At 30.8% G+C, this 17,196-nt stretch overlaps 1 protein-coding gene across 1 annotated transcript; it reads right to left on the bottom strand.

Annotated features, from left to right (window-relative positions):
• Positions 1 to 1,991: 1,991 nt before the first annotated feature.
• On the bottom strand, positions 1,992 to 16,974 carry LOC129229444 (uncharacterized). The gene is made up of 6 exons (XM_054863753.1): positions 16,422 to 16,974; positions 15,970 to 16,157; positions 12,446 to 12,584; positions 8,561 to 8,694; positions 5,712 to 5,889; positions 1,992 to 4,408 (listed from the first exon to the last, which is right to left on the bottom strand). Exons 1-6 carry the CDS (start codon positions 16,446 to 16,448, stop codon positions 3,785 to 3,787), a joined length of 1,290 nt encoding a protein of 429 aa, XP_054719728.1. The 5' UTR covers positions 16,449 to 16,974; the 3' UTR covers positions 1,992 to 3,784.
• Between the last annotated feature and the right edge of the window lie 222 nt (positions 16,975 to 17,196).

Genomic DNA, 17,196 nt, shown 5'->3' with positions numbered 1-17,196 from the left:
ACTCCCAAAAATTTTCCAGGGGAGAGCCCCTTTTCCTTAATATCACCGAACATGGTATTAAATTACATTTTTAAAACTACAATTTCGAAAAAGAAGAAAACAAAATATGTAAACTGGCATTTTCAAGGAACGAAAATCTGATCCTTTTCTGGGAGGGTAGGGGAGAGGAGGCTCCTCAGGATTACATACCCCCTTAGACTCCCAAAGACGTTTAGCCCCCTTTCTCAATTATTTTTGCACATCGGCGCCCCCCCCCCCCCTGAATAGATATTAAGGACACAATCAATTAAATTAAATTTTATATGAAATTTAATTATGGATACTTTTAAGATTTTTCTTCGAATCAAAACTTTTACAAGAGTAGAACTATTTTCGTATGAAAAATACAGTAGAACCTCTCAATAAGGACACTAATGGGACTAGACACTTTGTCCCTTAAATAGGGTCCCTTGTTTGGAGGTATAGGAATTGTTGCTTGTTGTGTACTTAGTATATTATTGTAATAAACATAAACTATTGACATTTAAGATTAAATACTGAACATGTTTTTTTACGCTAAATAAAATTCAGACTTTGAGTTAAGTATCTAATCCAAACTTAACCATAACTTTTTGTGGTATCCTAGGATGTTACAGGCATTTACTATTTTTAAATTAGATCGCATTATCATTCATAAAAACCAATGTCAGATTTCATTTTAATTAATGAATTTATGAATGCTATTTATTTTCCAACATTTATACCATGAGAAATTAATCTTTTATTTTCTAGTAATAAGCAATAATATTGTAATGCAACTATGCTCAACTGCTTCATTTTGTTGAATTTGACTACTTCTACTATAAAAAATGAGTCGTATCAAAGTATAATTAACATTTCTTTCATTCATTTACTGTGTGTGGATTATGCTTAATATAGAATCATTTTATTATAACTATATGATTAATTGAAAAATATTTTACTATTAATTAATATTGCAGTAAAATTATAATGTAATTGAATTATGTAATACAGTCGGACCTCCATATATCGAAGTAGCAAATTGCCGGAAAAAAATTCGATATATAGAAATTTCGATATATAGAAACAATCTTATTTTATCATAAAAATCTCCTAAAATATTAAAATTAAACTAATTTTCGTGCATGAAACCCAATTTCGAATTTATACGAGCATCGAATTAAACGAAAGTTAATAACTGAAAAATTAACAGAAATTACATTTTTGTGCCTTCATACATCTTCATTCTTCGGCAGTTCAACTTGATTCGCAACATGAGGGGATTTTCGTTTTAACAATGTAATAGAGAGAAAAGTAAAAAATTAATCTACTTAACTTGAATGATTTTTACTGAAGCTAAAAAGACTAGAATGATGATCAACAGACAAAAAGCATAACTTGAAACTGATTTTACATAAGATTTGAAATAAACTTGAGGGAATTTACGAACTCTAGAACGGAACAACGATCTATCTACACACCCCTCAAACCCAGATTTCTTATCAGTTTCTTAGCAACCTTTAGTAAACATAATTTTCTCCCCCAACCTTCATTTTTCATGAGACAAAGTCTAAAGTGGAAAACAAAAATCTACGAATGTCTCGAAAAAATTTCGATTCATAGAGATTTTTTCGATATATAGAAACAATTTTTCTATGTAATGAATATTGAAATTTGCTGGGATTTCGATATATAGAAAATTTCGATATGTGGAAGTTCGATATATGGAGGCTCGACTGTAATTTTATTGCATCATAGCAACAATTTTACGTATTAAACATATGCAATATCAGTTGATTTTCATTTTGTCTAGTTTCGTCCAATTTGTACATTTCTGTTCATTTCGTCCAATTTCTTCCAGCGTCCCAGACATTTTTACAAAAAAGTGGACAAAATACCAAACCTGGATACAGCACTAATAGAGTTTGATTTTTTACTTAAAATGTATCAAACATTAAAAATTCAAATGTGATAAAAACCAGGACCACAACTAAAGATTATATTCTTTTATTGAAACATTTTTATAATATCAAATCAATAACAATCACTCCAAAAATATTTATTAATCACAAAAATATATAAATATGTATTGAGTACATATTTGAATTATACACACAGGGTTGCCAACCTTGAAGAAACAATTTGAGGAGCATCTGTTTTTATTTTGAGGAACATTTTGAAATTTTGCAGAGTAACCTTTTATTTTGTATAAAAATCAATTTTTAAAAAATTCAACCTCTTATCTAAAATTGTTTTTGAGCTTTAATAATCATTTCAAGCACTAGCATAAGTGTAAGGTTCAATTTTCACATTTACATGCCGAATAAACTAGCAAAATATAATAAAAAAATTTAAATTTATGAAAACCTTTGGCAAGCCTGGTCAGAGTAAAGATCAAAAGCGAAATGCAGGGCAAAATAACTTCTTTGCGGAGCTGTGGAGGTTCGCTATTTTTGGGGAGCAGTTGGCGACCCTGCACACACACACACACTGAATGATAGTGGATAATGGAAAAGTTCTCTCTTGTTAGCTTAGAAAAGAGAATTTGAATTTCAGTGGAAATTTTAAATCAATTGCTAGAAAAAGAAATATTTCATCGCGTGAAATTTATTGTTTTGCATAGAAATTTTTTATCTGAAATAAATACATTAGATATACTAAACACAAAAATATTTCAAGGAAAAACACTACTTGAAAGGGAAAAAAAGCACATTTTGTACAAAGTTTCATTTAAATGCGTCTTAATTCATCTCTTCCCAATATATAAAATTGAGATACTTTTCTTTTTACAATCCAATGAACAGTAAATCGCAAAACTATCAGAACTTCAGCTGTACAAAAATTAGCTAGCTGTTTGCTTACTTTTTGATACATCATAAATAATTAAAAATTTTACTATGAATTGAAAATTTATTTCAATTTTTCTTTTTTTTTCTTGTAAAATTTAACCCCTGTTCTGAACTTGTACAAATTATATTTTCCACTTCTGTTGACGACTGTATGTAGAGTGAACTAATGTTTTATACACTAGTGCAAATTAAAAAAAAATATTTTTCAACAAATTTAAAAAAAATTAAATTTAATAACAATTTTATATAGAATTTCAAGAATTTTTTACATTTTCAATTTTGTACAAATGGTTAAACTATTTATTTATTACTAATACTAAATTGTTTTCTTTTTTGAAAGTAGATGTGCAGTAGAATTTTGCTATGAAGCATTCCAGTGATACTGAAAGGGACCTGAAACTTCATCTGCTTATTGAAAATAAAATACCTCTAATTTCTTTTTTAATTCATTCAGTACAAGATTTGTAGTAATTTTGTAAGTTTAAAACATATGGCAGTTCAAAGATGGCTGATTTCAGCAATTTGTTTTTGCCTTTTTGCCATAGTATGCGCAAGATATGTCTAAGCTCGCAATCCTATAAGTTAGTTACTTTATTTTAGTTTTAAATTTTATGCAATTATTGAAACTTTTTTTCTTTTATATTCTAATATTACTAGTATACATAATTAATTTAGATAGTACAGATTTCTCACACAATATACCGAGATAAATAAAAGCAATTTTAAAATATATTTAATCCAATCTTAAATAAAATCATATGTAAGACTCATAATTCATTTTCATGATCTTCAAATAAATTTGTCTATATCCTTCTTTATTTGAATCTCAAAATCCTTAATTCATATAATTATTAAATAAAAAAGGAAAAAGGGAGGAAATAAATGGGACAAAAGAAATAAAGATAAATAAAATACTTTCCTACAGAAACCACATGTCAACTAAAAGAAAAGTTTTCATTATCAACTATACTATATTTTACCTTTTTATAATTTAAAACATCTACAACCCTTTCATGATGAACATGTTGATATATATTCCTAATAACATTAGGAATTGGATCTATTTTTCCAAAACTACTTAATTTATCATCATACTCCCACTGCCATTTTCCAGGCATGTTATGAGCATGGCGTGGTTTAAATCCCTGCTCTAATCTATCCTCAAAATCTTTTTCTGTTTCAGCCAGCATAATTTTTTCACTGGGAAGCTCTATTATGCCTTTCAGAAATTTTAAAAAGACCTTAACTTGTTGATCATAAATTGGGAATGGTATGATCAGTTTTGGAATAGCCCATATAGCTAAAGTTGGGAAATAAGTATGGAACAAGTGCAAATAAAGTGGGGATACTTTCTGGTCACCAATTTCTACTTTGCAATCTGGATGCAGAAAAGGATAAGTATACAAATAACCAGTACAGATAATAATAGCATCACAATTGTAAATTTTTTTGTCCAGAAATGTCACTGATGATTCTGACACAGATTCAATCCCTTTCTCTTGTATCATGTTATCTGGTAATGGGCAAGTTTTTGCAGGTGTGTTATGACTCAGAACTACCTGCAATAAAAAAGTAGCTTCATGAATATCACTGCAGATATAAAATTTCAGAGTTAATATAAAGTATAAAAATCTAAAAATGATAAACTGTAAATCTGAAAGAATGTCTGACCAGGGTCAGATTAAGGAACAGCCACATGGGCTCAGGAGAGTAAAATGAGAGGGGAGGAATACTAAATCTGTAGCCAAATTTTTGAAGGAATTGAGTAATTTCATATTGCACTACAATAAGATGTAAATACTCAACCTACAAAAAAAAAAAAAATCAACTCTTTGGTATTTGTGAAATAAATAAATAAATCAAATGTAAAGTCATAAAGGTTTAACATTACATTTACACTTTTATTATATTTCAAAGTTATATTGTATATTTAAACCAACTTGCCATCAGGCCAAATTTGATGATATTTTATGTTAAAACTTGTATTTATAACACATATCACTTCTACCTATTGCTACTCACATTACAATATGTATGTATTATATCTGTACATAAGAGCCAGACTAACGTAAGTCACATAATCCTCACTTTACAGGAGAGAGGAAAAATGGTGGCTTGGTGCCCACAAACAGCTGGACTTGCGCTCTTTCAACACTGTAAATTAGTACGAAGGATTTTTTTTTTGGATTAAGTTCATATGGCTCAATGCAAAATAGGATTTTACACACAATGCACTAATTAACAAAAAATTGCAGTTTTTAGACTTATGTTAGTCTAACTCTGACATACAGATATAATTATAATATATACTGCAAAAAAGAAAGAATGTTTTGTCTGGATTTGATAGAATGTAAGTATCAGAATAATTATGGCCTGATGATGTAGTATAAGAAAGAAGGGGGGGGGGCACCAAGAAAAGAACCTCAAAAGCCCTGAACATAGCTCATGTGCACGTGAGGGACTGTTACTTCTCAGTGTTCAATGGTGCTTATTCAGTTTATCTTTCAATGTACAGAGAGTTTATTAAATCCTTCCCTAATAAAGAAAATTCATTAAAAAAAAAACTATTTCAGATATAAACATAATTTTTTTATTTTGATCATTGTCTGATTTTTTCCCCCGATTACTACTATTGAACACCTTTTGTAGTTCTGAGAAGGTAGTTAATATTGTACCAGTGAAAAATAAACTAGAAGAGAGAAGGATGAAAATTTAAAATAAATACATAAAATAACAATAATATTTACATATAAATCTCAGTGTTTTTCAACAAATTCTTCTTATCAGTGCCAAACTTTTAAACACCCTGCATTGTACAATGTCAGTTAAGTCAATATAAAATAGCAAACATTTTACACTTACTTCTTTTGCAAACTTAGAAACTTCAAGGGCAATATCAATCCCAGAAGCACCTGCTCCCAGAACAACAACTTTAAGATTCTTGAATTTTTTAGCATCTCTATAATCATGGCTATGTATAAGTAAACCATTGAATGAATGAAGTCCTTCAATTTCAGGGATGTATGGAACTGAGTAATGCCTGAAATACAAATTTCAACACATATTTTGGTATTGTAGAATGGGTTTTCATGCACATACAGCATATCCCTATTCAACCTGCAAGATCTTTATTTTCTTAAATATTATCTAGATACACACTTTTTATTCCAAATTTGGAATAAATAAGGTTCAGAGATAAGATACTGAAAGTTTAAATGAAAACTTTAGTGAAAAATATGAAATCTAACCAGGGCCCGATCAAGCCAAAGTGATGCCCAGGTCCTAGTTCAAATTGGTGCCCCTCTCACAATACAACCTGCACATTATCGATGTACTAGTTTCAAATAAAGGACAGAAATAAATAAATTTATGCTGTTTTGGTGCCCACGTCCACAGACCCACAGGACCATGCGTTAATCAGGCCCTGAATCTACCTAATCTTTTTTTTCTCTCAAATTGAAAGAGCTTTTGTAGAGTATTTTTATGTTATCTCCGTGTAACATTTTCCTTTTCTTTTTCAATTAGAGATAAAGAAAGACTGTTTTGTTGCTTCAGTAATTATCATGATCAATGTTCTTCTGGTAGGGTGGTATATCTGCACCTCAGAGCCAGAAGGACGTAAATCACAATACAGTAATTTTACAGGAGAGAGGAAAAACTTTTTTCCTTTCACATACAAAGATTGGGATGTGTGCTCTTTTAACCCTCGTAAAAAATTCAAAAATATATTTTTAAACGATTACTTTCACATTGCTCAAGGCAGAATCGACTTCTACATACAATGCACTAATAAAAGGAAAATCGCAATTTTCGGACTCACGCCAGTCTGGCTCTGAGGTACAGATATTACTATCTCAAATTCAGTACAGTTCCTTAGAATTTTGAACCTGATTATCTCTTTGAATTTTTGTTGTAAATGCATTGAATTTTCTTTTTTTTAAATTTATTTTTATTTTTTTGTGCTTGTGATTTTCCTAAATGTAATTTTAGAGACAGGGGGAAAGAGGGATATTAGATTTAGTATTTTTTTTACAAAATATGTTTATGGCTTCAGATTTTTTCTTTTGCGATATTCTTTAAAAATATCTAATTTGTTTTTAAATATCTTTTTTTTTAAATCAGAGTTTTTAGCAAAATTTTGATTTTTCTTTAGCATATTTTTCACAATGCTTTTCTTTTTTTATATTTCTTTGCTTTGATTATTTTTGAGAAGTCCTAAAACTTTCATGTTAAAAGTACTTGTACTGAACCAAATGGAATGTGTACTTCATTTTAAATAGTTATTTTATACAACAAATCATACATCACTATCTATCAGACATCATTGCAATGTTTTCTTTCTTGAAAGTTTTGCCACAATATTTGTCAGTTTCAAAAGAAAATTTTAGAATGTCGCACGCTAATTTATATGCAACCCATATCTGTGGTATTTCCAGAAAAACTTTTGGAGAGGAATGCGATTAGTTTTTTAGAGGGGGAAGTTTTAGTTAGAGTTAGACGGCTTAACCAAAATAAGCACAAAAGCCCTAGTGTCCCTTCAAATTGTTTTTACATGTAAATAGCCAGAATTGGTCTAAAATAATAAAATTTGAATAAGCATTTAAAAAAATAATAATAATAAACAGGAGCTCAGCTTCTGTGAGCTCCTGTACTCATGCAAATGAATCTCTGGTTTCAGGCCTCTGCTATTAAAAAGGAAAAATGTATGAGTTTTGGAAGGGTTTTAACACTCAAATCCTTCTCTTTGAGTATGCCAAGGGCTGTATACAAGGGGGGGGATTCTTAGGGTTCAACCCCCCCCCCCCTCCCTGAAAAGTTCGGTTTGATATTTAAATGTTCGTTTTTTTTTTTAAATTTTCCAAAAAATATTGTTCCAAAACTTTCATATGAGGCAGTGAGAAGCAAAGGGATGCAAGTGGACTATTTTAAGTTTTGAGTAAAATGCGTTTAAAGATCAGATCCTAGGTAGGCTTTCCTTGAAATTTTTTTCTAAATCATGCTGTACAAAAGCACCTACCAGGGCTACTAGTACAATCTCTTGCCCAAGACAGAGGGGAGGTTCACCTACCAATTTGTACTGGTTATCTCCAAATTTTTAATTTTGTCACTTGCATCCCTTTGCTTCTCACTACCTCATATGTATATTAATTGCATAAAACACTTTCATAATAGATAACCCAACGACTTGAACATTAGCACAAAGCTCCGCACAAAAGTTTTTAAACCCTCCCCAAAATTATTTTCTGGTTACGGTCCTGAGTATGCCCCTGACACATATAGGTTGATCACAAAAGTAGCATAAATTTTGGGAGCTTAAAGAGTTAAGAACTAAGATAAATAGCAAAACAACACTGACATTACATTTTACTTGAAGGACCTTTAATGCACTAAATACAACAAAACATGACCATTTTGTATACATATGTGCCGACAAGCAACGTTTACAAATAGAAGGTTGAAAACTTCAATTTGTATTGTTTGCAAGCCAAAAAATTATGAAAGTGTTTGAAAAGTTAATAGAATAACAATGAATTACAATCATTATAAAAATATCATTTGCTATTTAATAATTAGCTTTAAAAATAGTTTCCACAAAGAATTACAAAGTTTAAATAGATTTCGAAAGGTTTTGCACTTTTATCAAAAATAAATCCTGTAGGTGTTCATGTCTGCACATAACTTTGTCCCAATATTCTTACATAGGCACTTACCCATTGCACACCATTACTGCATCATAGACTTCTTCAAGGTTTTCATCAGTTTTGAGATTACGAGCCACCAGCTTCCAGGTTAACTCCTTATTTGGAGATTGCAGAGGTTGAACATTTTCAACAAGAGTCTGAAACTAAATAGGAATAATTGCCTGAAGCAACAATGCATTTATAAGCATTTAAAATCAATAAGTTTAAACTCAAGTTCTAGATTTTGTTCAGAGTTATTGTGAGAGATAAGTACTGATAATACTAGAAGCCAATCTAGGATTTTTTTCAATTTTTGTAAATATATATATTAATTCCCATATTATTTACTTATTTTTTTGAACAAAAGGTGAATTACATGAAATACACCGCCAGCTCAGTCATTTCCAGCCGAGGACTGCAGTTTCGTGCTTATTAGCACTCATCAGCCCGGCATAGGAAAGTGACTGAGCTGGAGATGGAAATCCTCTTAAGGAAGCCAAGCAGCTGGAAATGACTGTCCTTAAGAGGATTTCCATCTCCAGCTCAGTCACTTTCCTATGCCGGGCTGATGAGTGCTAATAAGCACGAAACTGCAGTCCTCGGCTGGAAATGACATGGAAATGAGCTGGCGGTGTATTTCATGTATTTCTGCTTTAGCCCTGGCTAATGGGCGGTAACTTACTGAATATACAAAAGGTGAATTATTACAAGATGGTAATGGAGAGCAAAAGTACTATTGATGTTGTTTAAGTAAATTATAACTGATTAAAAAAAGTTATTGCATTTAACAAGAGCGTTTAAATGTTAATAATTATGTGAAAGGCAAATTTTAGAAATCAGGAATTTTATGAAAGATTTGTCTAAATGATGAAGATTTTTGTGAACAACTTGATGACATGGAATTGCGTCAAAAATCTGTTTCAGAGATTAAGATTTTTTCAAGTAAAAAGTCTAAGTTTAACCAAAAGACTAAGACAAGGAGAACTAATAACAATACAAAAAAGAGACTAAATAAATAACAAAACTAAAAATAGTAACCAAAAATATCATAATTGAGCATGAAATGAAGGAAAAGAACATGAAAAACAGTTTAACAAATACAATGTAATTAAACATAAAATCATAGTTTCCAGATATCAGAATGTATACAAGTCAGAAAAGAACTTTATAAGCAATAAAATTGAGCATTATTTTTATCGCCATAATAACTGCTTTACTATGAAACATAACATAGAACTGGTATATTTTAATGCACTGAAAGTTCCAAATCACTTGAACAAATAACTTTTCAGAGAGATTTCTAAAATAGTTGAAAAGTACTTAAAAATAGTCTGTGAATAAGACAAATAAAATACTTATAATCTATGCATTGACTTTAACTAAGTACAACAATGAGAACTTACAATATCTTGGTAAAAAATTCAAATTAAATTTACATACTTGAATTGCCTCTGTATTATTTTTGAAAAAAAAAAAAAAACGGTAAAATTCCCCATTAGCGCAGCAGTTCCCAATCCATGGGCTGCGGCCAACAAGTGGGCCATCGGCAGCTTAGTACTGGGCCATAGACACGGTCTAGATTCTAAAAGCCAAGATAAATCTTGGGATTTAATTTTTTGGGGAAAATTCACTGCTGAGATGTATGTGCCTTCACTCAAAAGCTCTTCGTGGCTGTTTGCCACTAAAGAATAAGTTTCAGAATTAAGAGAACATCTCTAAAGTTGAAGATGAAATCTGCTGAATAAGATTCCATTAGAAGAAAGTTACACAAGAAATTGAAATCAACTTCAAATGACAAATACTCCTTGGTTAAACTATTGCATGAACAAACTCTAAAACCACTTTTTAAAACAACCTGATTGGTCTCGTTCCATTATAAAATTACATTTCCCAAAAAAAAATTTAGCTTGTATCATTATTTGGTAATTACTGGGCTTCAAGTTTTGCTTTTACAAAACTGGTAGTCCGCACAACAGAAAAGTTTGGGAACCGTTGCTTTAGTGTAAAATAAAATATTGTGGAAACACTGCTTAGAAATTAAGAAAGGTATACGACAATGAAGAATGAAGAGAACAAGTAATTTTTTTGCCTGTTAAGTCTTCAAAAGGTACTACATAATGAATCATTTGAGGAAAAAAACATTATGTAACACAAACTTGAAAAAAACGCGTTGATGTGTGCATCACATCACTTCCTTTTACTCCAATTTTAATGTCATTTTCCCATTATTGGTAACTTTAATGTGATTCAATAGTTTACTCTCTAAATATCACCACCAGTGGGCAAATTGAAACCAGATTTTTAAAAAAAAATTGCCAAATTTGTCGCCAGCTTGGCAACCAAAAGACTGGCAATATATTGCCAAGTGTCCGCCCAATTATAACACAACTTGAGTATACAGTCGACTCCAGCTACAACGCGATTCGACTTACGCGAAATGGCTATAATGCAAATTTTTCACGAGTTACGAATTTTAGAGCTAACGCGAATTTTTCCTCTATAATACGAATTTTTTAGAAAGAAGTATCGGCTTCGCTATTAGCCCCTAAATATTGATTTCGTGAATACTATTACATCCCTTTAAGCATCACTTACAGCGAAAGTTTCCACATCAAACTAGTCTACACATCGCGTCGTTAGTCGCTCAGCATTATTCATTTATTTAATTTTTTTCACTTGAAATATTAAAGTTGATGAAATATAATGGTACCTTAGTGGCACCTTCATCTAAACTTTGTGAAAATGGGAAGAAAAAGAAAGTTTCTGATTTAAAAAAAAAACGAGGGGGGGGGGAGGAGGGAGCTAACATTCTCCAGATGCTTGAGCAACTACAAAACGTCAACGGTAGCGCGACAATAAATATGAGTGAAACTTCCATGCGTACTAATAAATATTTTACTGTAAACTGTACAGTAATATTATAGTGCAATATTTTATTATTGCTACATACTGTGTATATCGTGTTGTTTTATTTTATGTCTTTCCCTTCCGTTGATCATTCATTTTGTGCATCTTAGTATTTCATCTTGAATAAAATAGTTTTTCATTTTTTAAATACAGTAAAAGTTCAGTTTTTTATGTAAGAAACTGTAGTGTTTAGTTGAGGAATGCTTCAAAGCAGATTGATAGTGTTTATAAGTGTCTAAAAGGATTTTTTATACTTCTAAAAAATTTGCACACACATACTTTTCCACAACACGAAATTTCGACTTACACAAGGAGTCTTGGAATGCATCCCTCGCGTAAGTCGGGAATCGACTGTACATCGAAATTAACAATGATTTCCACCCCAAAAGGGGCAAAATACCCCTTTAGAAACACCCGAATGCAACCAAAAGGGGGGGGGGGTGCACAACTAGACCCCACTAGGAGTCTACGTACCAAATTTCAACTATGTAGGACATACCGTTCTGTAGTTATGCAACATACATACACACATCCGCACATACAAACATGCATACATACATACATACGTACATACGGATGTCATGAGAAAAGTCGTTGTAATTAACTCGGGGAATGTCAAAATGGATATTTCAGGTATTTATACCTTCTTAGGCACTTATCCGCATGTGGTCGGGTTAAAAAAAAACTCAACATTAATTCGGGGGTGAGCAAAATGGAAATTAAGGCCGAATTTTGAGTGAAATTTTTTTTGCAAATACAATACTTCCTTTCTTGGAGAAAAAAGTAAAAAAGAAAAAAAAAAGGGGGGGGCACGATTTTCAAAGATGAAAACTATTTCAGGCATTACTATGCACAAAATAATAATAACTATGAACAGTCTAGAATTTAAACATACACAAAGAAAGAAAATAAAAGAAATGGTAATAATAACACACACAAAAGTAAAAGCTTGTTAGGCTGCTTAATTCTCTCACAACAACCCTGAATCAGCATACACTTACTTATTACTTTTATTTGTTGATAAACATTGAAGTGTTTGCCATATTCTTGTAGGTAACTTAGAACTTCTGTATGATGCAGAAACGACTTGTCACTTTCTTTAAATGGGAAATCAGGGAAAGCCATTACTTCCTTAGGAAGATTTGTCCTAAAATGAAAATTAAATAATGAAAAAGCATACACTATGATTCAAAGGAAAGCAGTAAATAATTACTATTTTACTTTCTCTTCTCTCCCCCCCCCCCATTACACAATGAAAAATCTTCCATAAAAAAAAAAACATTTCTGAACAACATTAACCTCTAAAGAACAACTTTCCTGCAATATTGTCTGATCACCATAGAAATAATGTTAATTCCAACTTCTGGATAATAAAACCTTCAAATGTTAAATAACCATAAGGTCAACTAATGAACAGAAAATAATCACAAAAAGGTAAAAAAATGTTTTATTCCCACTTAGGCCCAAAAATCCTACATTTAGGTTTTCTATCCTACCTAAGGGGAGAAAAAGTTGGCGTTCTTGCCCTGGGTGGCAAATTTACTCTATTTCTGTGGGGATTATTTAGAATCTTGATATAAAGACTTGGAGGAAGCTAGCTAAAGGAGGCACTTTCAAGTGTTTGCCCTGGCTTGGAAAAATTGAAGATCACGCACTGGCTTCAACTGCAATTTTTGAAACAGAAAGACAGAGAGGAAGAGAGAGAATGAAAATGAAGGTTGGCAAAATGGACTTTTTTGTCCTCAGGTTCTTATCCATTCCTCAACCCATAAACATAGAAAGTAGATATACTCCCTGATATTTTATGGGACATTTATCTCATGGTAATGTCTTCTTTTTCTAAAAGCCTTTGAAGCAAACATCACTAAGCAATGTTCACTAGAAAATATTCTTTTCCATTGATGGCCATATTCTGAAAGTATTCTCTGCAAACATGTTACAAGAAAGGTAAAATGGCTTTCACTTGGTTTTTTTTTTTTTTCAACATGTTTCTGTACTAAGTATTTAGGAGAATATAGTCTTACAATCATGCAAGGATTTTTCCTAAGAGAAGTTTTTAATTACACTGAAATTACATTCTTTATTATGGATTGATAAGAAGACTAGGAAAAATTTTGTTACAGAAAATTGATAAATTAAATAAAAATCAGAAAACTATATTGTGGGCCAAGTACTGCAAGTAGAAAACTGCAAATTGATAAATTAAATAAAAATCAGAAAACTATATTGTGGGCCAAGTACTGCAAGTAGAAAACTGCAAATTAGGAAAAAATAGAATGTTTCACTTTTGTAGAAAAGTTATGTTCAAAAGAAGATATTAGTAATTCTATTTAAATAAAATTTTGAAAGTCTAATAACACTTTAATCAAGTCTTCTCATTTCCGAAAAATTATGAAAAACATTACTTTGTTTAGTTTTCCTTGAAGCAATAAAAAAAAAAAAGAAAAAAGAAACACTGAATTGTAGTTATCTAGATGTAACATTCACCGCAATGACATTTACTTATGACAATGTACAGTCAGACCCCGATTTAACAAACCTCTATTTAACAAATTTCGTGATTTAGCAAATTTTTATTTTTCTCCGACTAAAATGAAGACAAAAACCCCTATTTAACGAATAATAAACCCTGATCTAACAAATTGGTACAGATGTGATATACCCCCCTATTTGGCGACATCCAATATTTTGCACAAAATTGAAATATTTTTCTCGCCAATGAGGCGATATTTTTTTAAGCATGGCATCCCTGCCGAAACTAACCTTTGTTTGGCAACCCGAAGGCACTTTTAGATCTGTTCAAACTTGTTTACGATTTCACGCAGGATAGATTCTTGTTTTTTCGTACAATATACCGTACAGGAAAGCTTATTTTATGTTAGTTTAAATTCAGCAGTTGTCTTTTGATGAATAAATATTAGAAAATGCCAGTTTCTTTAAACTTGAACGTTAATTAAAAGTACACACTGGTGTGTATCTGTAAAGTGCTATTGTCATATGTTATTTAGTTTCGGATTGAGTGTGAGGATATATACCATAAAAAGATAAGTTTTTTTTTCTTTTCTGAATTCTAAAAAAAAGAACTCTCACTTCTGAAATTCTTTATTTTTACAAAATCTTGTAGTTTTTAACATTATTTTTACTGTATGTAAATTAATTTTACAAAAATAGTACAGTTATTTCTAAAAGTTAATTCTTATCGATGCCACGAATTATTTAAACATATTCTAAAAATGTGCTTTAGTACTGAATTTCTGAAAATAAGATGAGTCCAGCATTTTATAAAAATATGAGGGTGTTATTTTATGTAAAATATAATAGGTATTTTGAAAGCATGTCTGGATAGCAAATTAATGCATCGTATTTTTGTATTGTTTGGGATGGATGTTCTCTTGAGACATTTCTACTTTTAATACATCAAAATTTGAGCAACTAAGGGTTGTTTCTTTTTTTTTTTTTTTGGCTGAAATAGTTATTGATTTTGGGGATGTTTTCTGCATTAAACATCGCAATTTGAATTGCTTTGCTCTTTTTTTAGCAGAGTATGAGAAAAGTTTTTGTTCAATGAAATGCATGTTGTAAAATAGCTTTTATTTCTATTGGTACATATTTCATTGAGGTGAGCTGTTACAGTAATTTGTTAATTTAAGCATTTTAAATACTTTCTAGTAATTTTTCTTTCTGTACAAAAACTTCCTAGTTTCTGGTATTTTTGAAGTGTATATTCGGGATGTTTTTTGTTGTGGTTTTATGTTTTTATATATATAGTGTTTCATGCATTTTTAGACTGAATTTTTCCTGTTGGTGCTAAAAAAGCATCGCTAAGAACAATGTATGGCATATGTCGTCATACATCGTTTTCTTGGCGACGCTTTCTTGGCGCCGACAGGAAAATCTCGCTAAGGGTGGGGTATATGACATTAGTTCCAACAAATTATTTGAACATCCGAAAAAAATGTTTTTTTGTTAATTTGAGTTAAGAAATACTCGATCTTTTCCAAATGACATTTCCATATTGTCTGAAGCAGAAAGAGAACTTCATTGGAAAATGCAATTTTTGAAAGGCCAGTGGCAACCAATGAATTGCGATTCTGATGAGACAAGTGATAATGAAACTCCCATTAAAACTTACTTTTTCAAATGCCTTACATGGCCGGGAAACTAAAAACGTATCTCATGATTAATCATTATCAAATTAAATATTGTGTAATAATTTGTGGAATGCTGAACAAAAAGTATAAACTTTCTTCTTTTGGATATTTATGCGCAGTTGCTTATTAGGGATTTTAGATAAAGTAAGTGCAATTTTTTTCTCACACCCCGATACTAAGAATAACCCCGATTTAATGTATAAATGTTTTGGTTCCTAATAAATTCGCTAAATCGGGGTATAACTGTACTAAAAATAGCAATCTGCTAAACTAATAAAAGCCATCAAATAAACCAAAAAATAAATCAATAAAAATATACAAATAAAATTAAATAAATAGAATAAAATAAGTAAATAAAAATTAAAAATATATGTATAATACCTAAGATTTTTGTACATGCTAGAATGAATTGGTAATCCATAATCATCCATGCCAACTTGTGGAGAGTACCTCCATGTGCCACCAACATCATCTTGTTGTTCATAAATATCACATGAGAAGATTTCAGATTCAGCAACTAGGTGTCTGCCAGCACATAATCCTGCTGCTCCTGCACCCACAACAGCAACCTATATTGTTTAAAAAAAAAAAACACACACACACTACATGATCAATGCATGTTCTTCACACACACACAATAAATAAATAAGCATAAGCAGATGAAGAAGATGAAACTATAAAATTACTGATTACAATTTTTAAATTTTAAAAACAAAACTTAAGCTTCAACATGATAATGTTTACTTAATATGATAACAAAAAATTTAATTAATATCTTCACAGATTACAAAAATTTAAAGACACAAGTGTCTTTAAATAATCAACATTCTTACTTTTATTTTTCGCTGGTTGTGACTCATTTTAAAGGAATATAAGATGCGAAGTCAGTTATGAATTAAAATGCAAAAGTAACCTAATCCTTCTTAATTTTCCTTCAAAATTCAAAGGGAAAAAAAAGCTGTTTGGTATTTTACGAACATTGACTTAAGTCTAGAAATAATCAAAAGACCTTTGGAGTTTAACATGGGCACAAGGATAATGCCCGATATAGATGAATGATAATGTAACTAATCATGTGATACCTATTTGCACATTTAAGGTATATTTTTAGGCTTTATGGATAGTACATATCCTGTTCTCAAATGAAACGATTCAGTACATAAAAATCAAATAAAACAATTAATGGCAAATATTTGAAAAGAAAGAATAATAATAAAAAAAATTTTGAACTATGATATACAGTGAGATTTTCTCTACCCGGAAGATAATGTTTTTTATCATTTAAATGATTTTTAAGTTACTCCTGCGAAGTCCAATATCTCTCAGTAGATTATTTGGTCTTGAACATCGAATCTTTTCAATCACTTCCAAAAGAAAAAGACAGCGATTAAAATAACACGCATCGCATCTGTAGAAAATGAACTATACTTGTAAATTATCACTTGAGGAAGCTAGTGGAAAGCTGTTTGCAGATTGTTTGTTTACATTTATTTGCGGTCGGAGTTGTAGTGAAGCAATAACTGAAAGAATGTTAGCAACCACTATTCTTGTTCCTCTCTTCTTTTTACTGTTTCAATCATCAAATAAATAAGAGTACCCCGGCATTAA

The sequence above is a fragment of the Uloborus diversus genome, chromosome 9, assembly GCF_026930045.1.
Source record: "Uloborus diversus isolate 005 chromosome 9, Udiv.v.3.1, whole genome shotgun sequence".
NCBI classification, from domain to species: Eukaryota; Metazoa; Arthropoda; class Arachnida; order Araneae; family Uloboridae; genus Uloborus; species Uloborus diversus.
Note: the sequence above shows the minus strand (reverse complement) of the source record. Positions and strands in the feature narration are given on the sequence as shown.

Bases quoted from the DNA above. Each gene is read 5' to 3' on its own strand.
- LOC129229444 (XM_054863753.1), bottom strand. From the start codon at position 16,448: ATGAGTCACAACCAGCGAAAAATAAAA. The intron at 16,158-16,421 runs GTAAGAATGTTG...TAAACAATATAG, and splicing joins ACAACCAGCGAAAAATAAAA to GTTGCTGTTGTGGGTGCAGG. The intron at 8,695-12,445 runs GTAATAAGTAAG...ATTCCTATTTAG, and splicing joins ATGTTTATCAACAAATAAAA to TTTCAGACTCTTGTTGAAAA.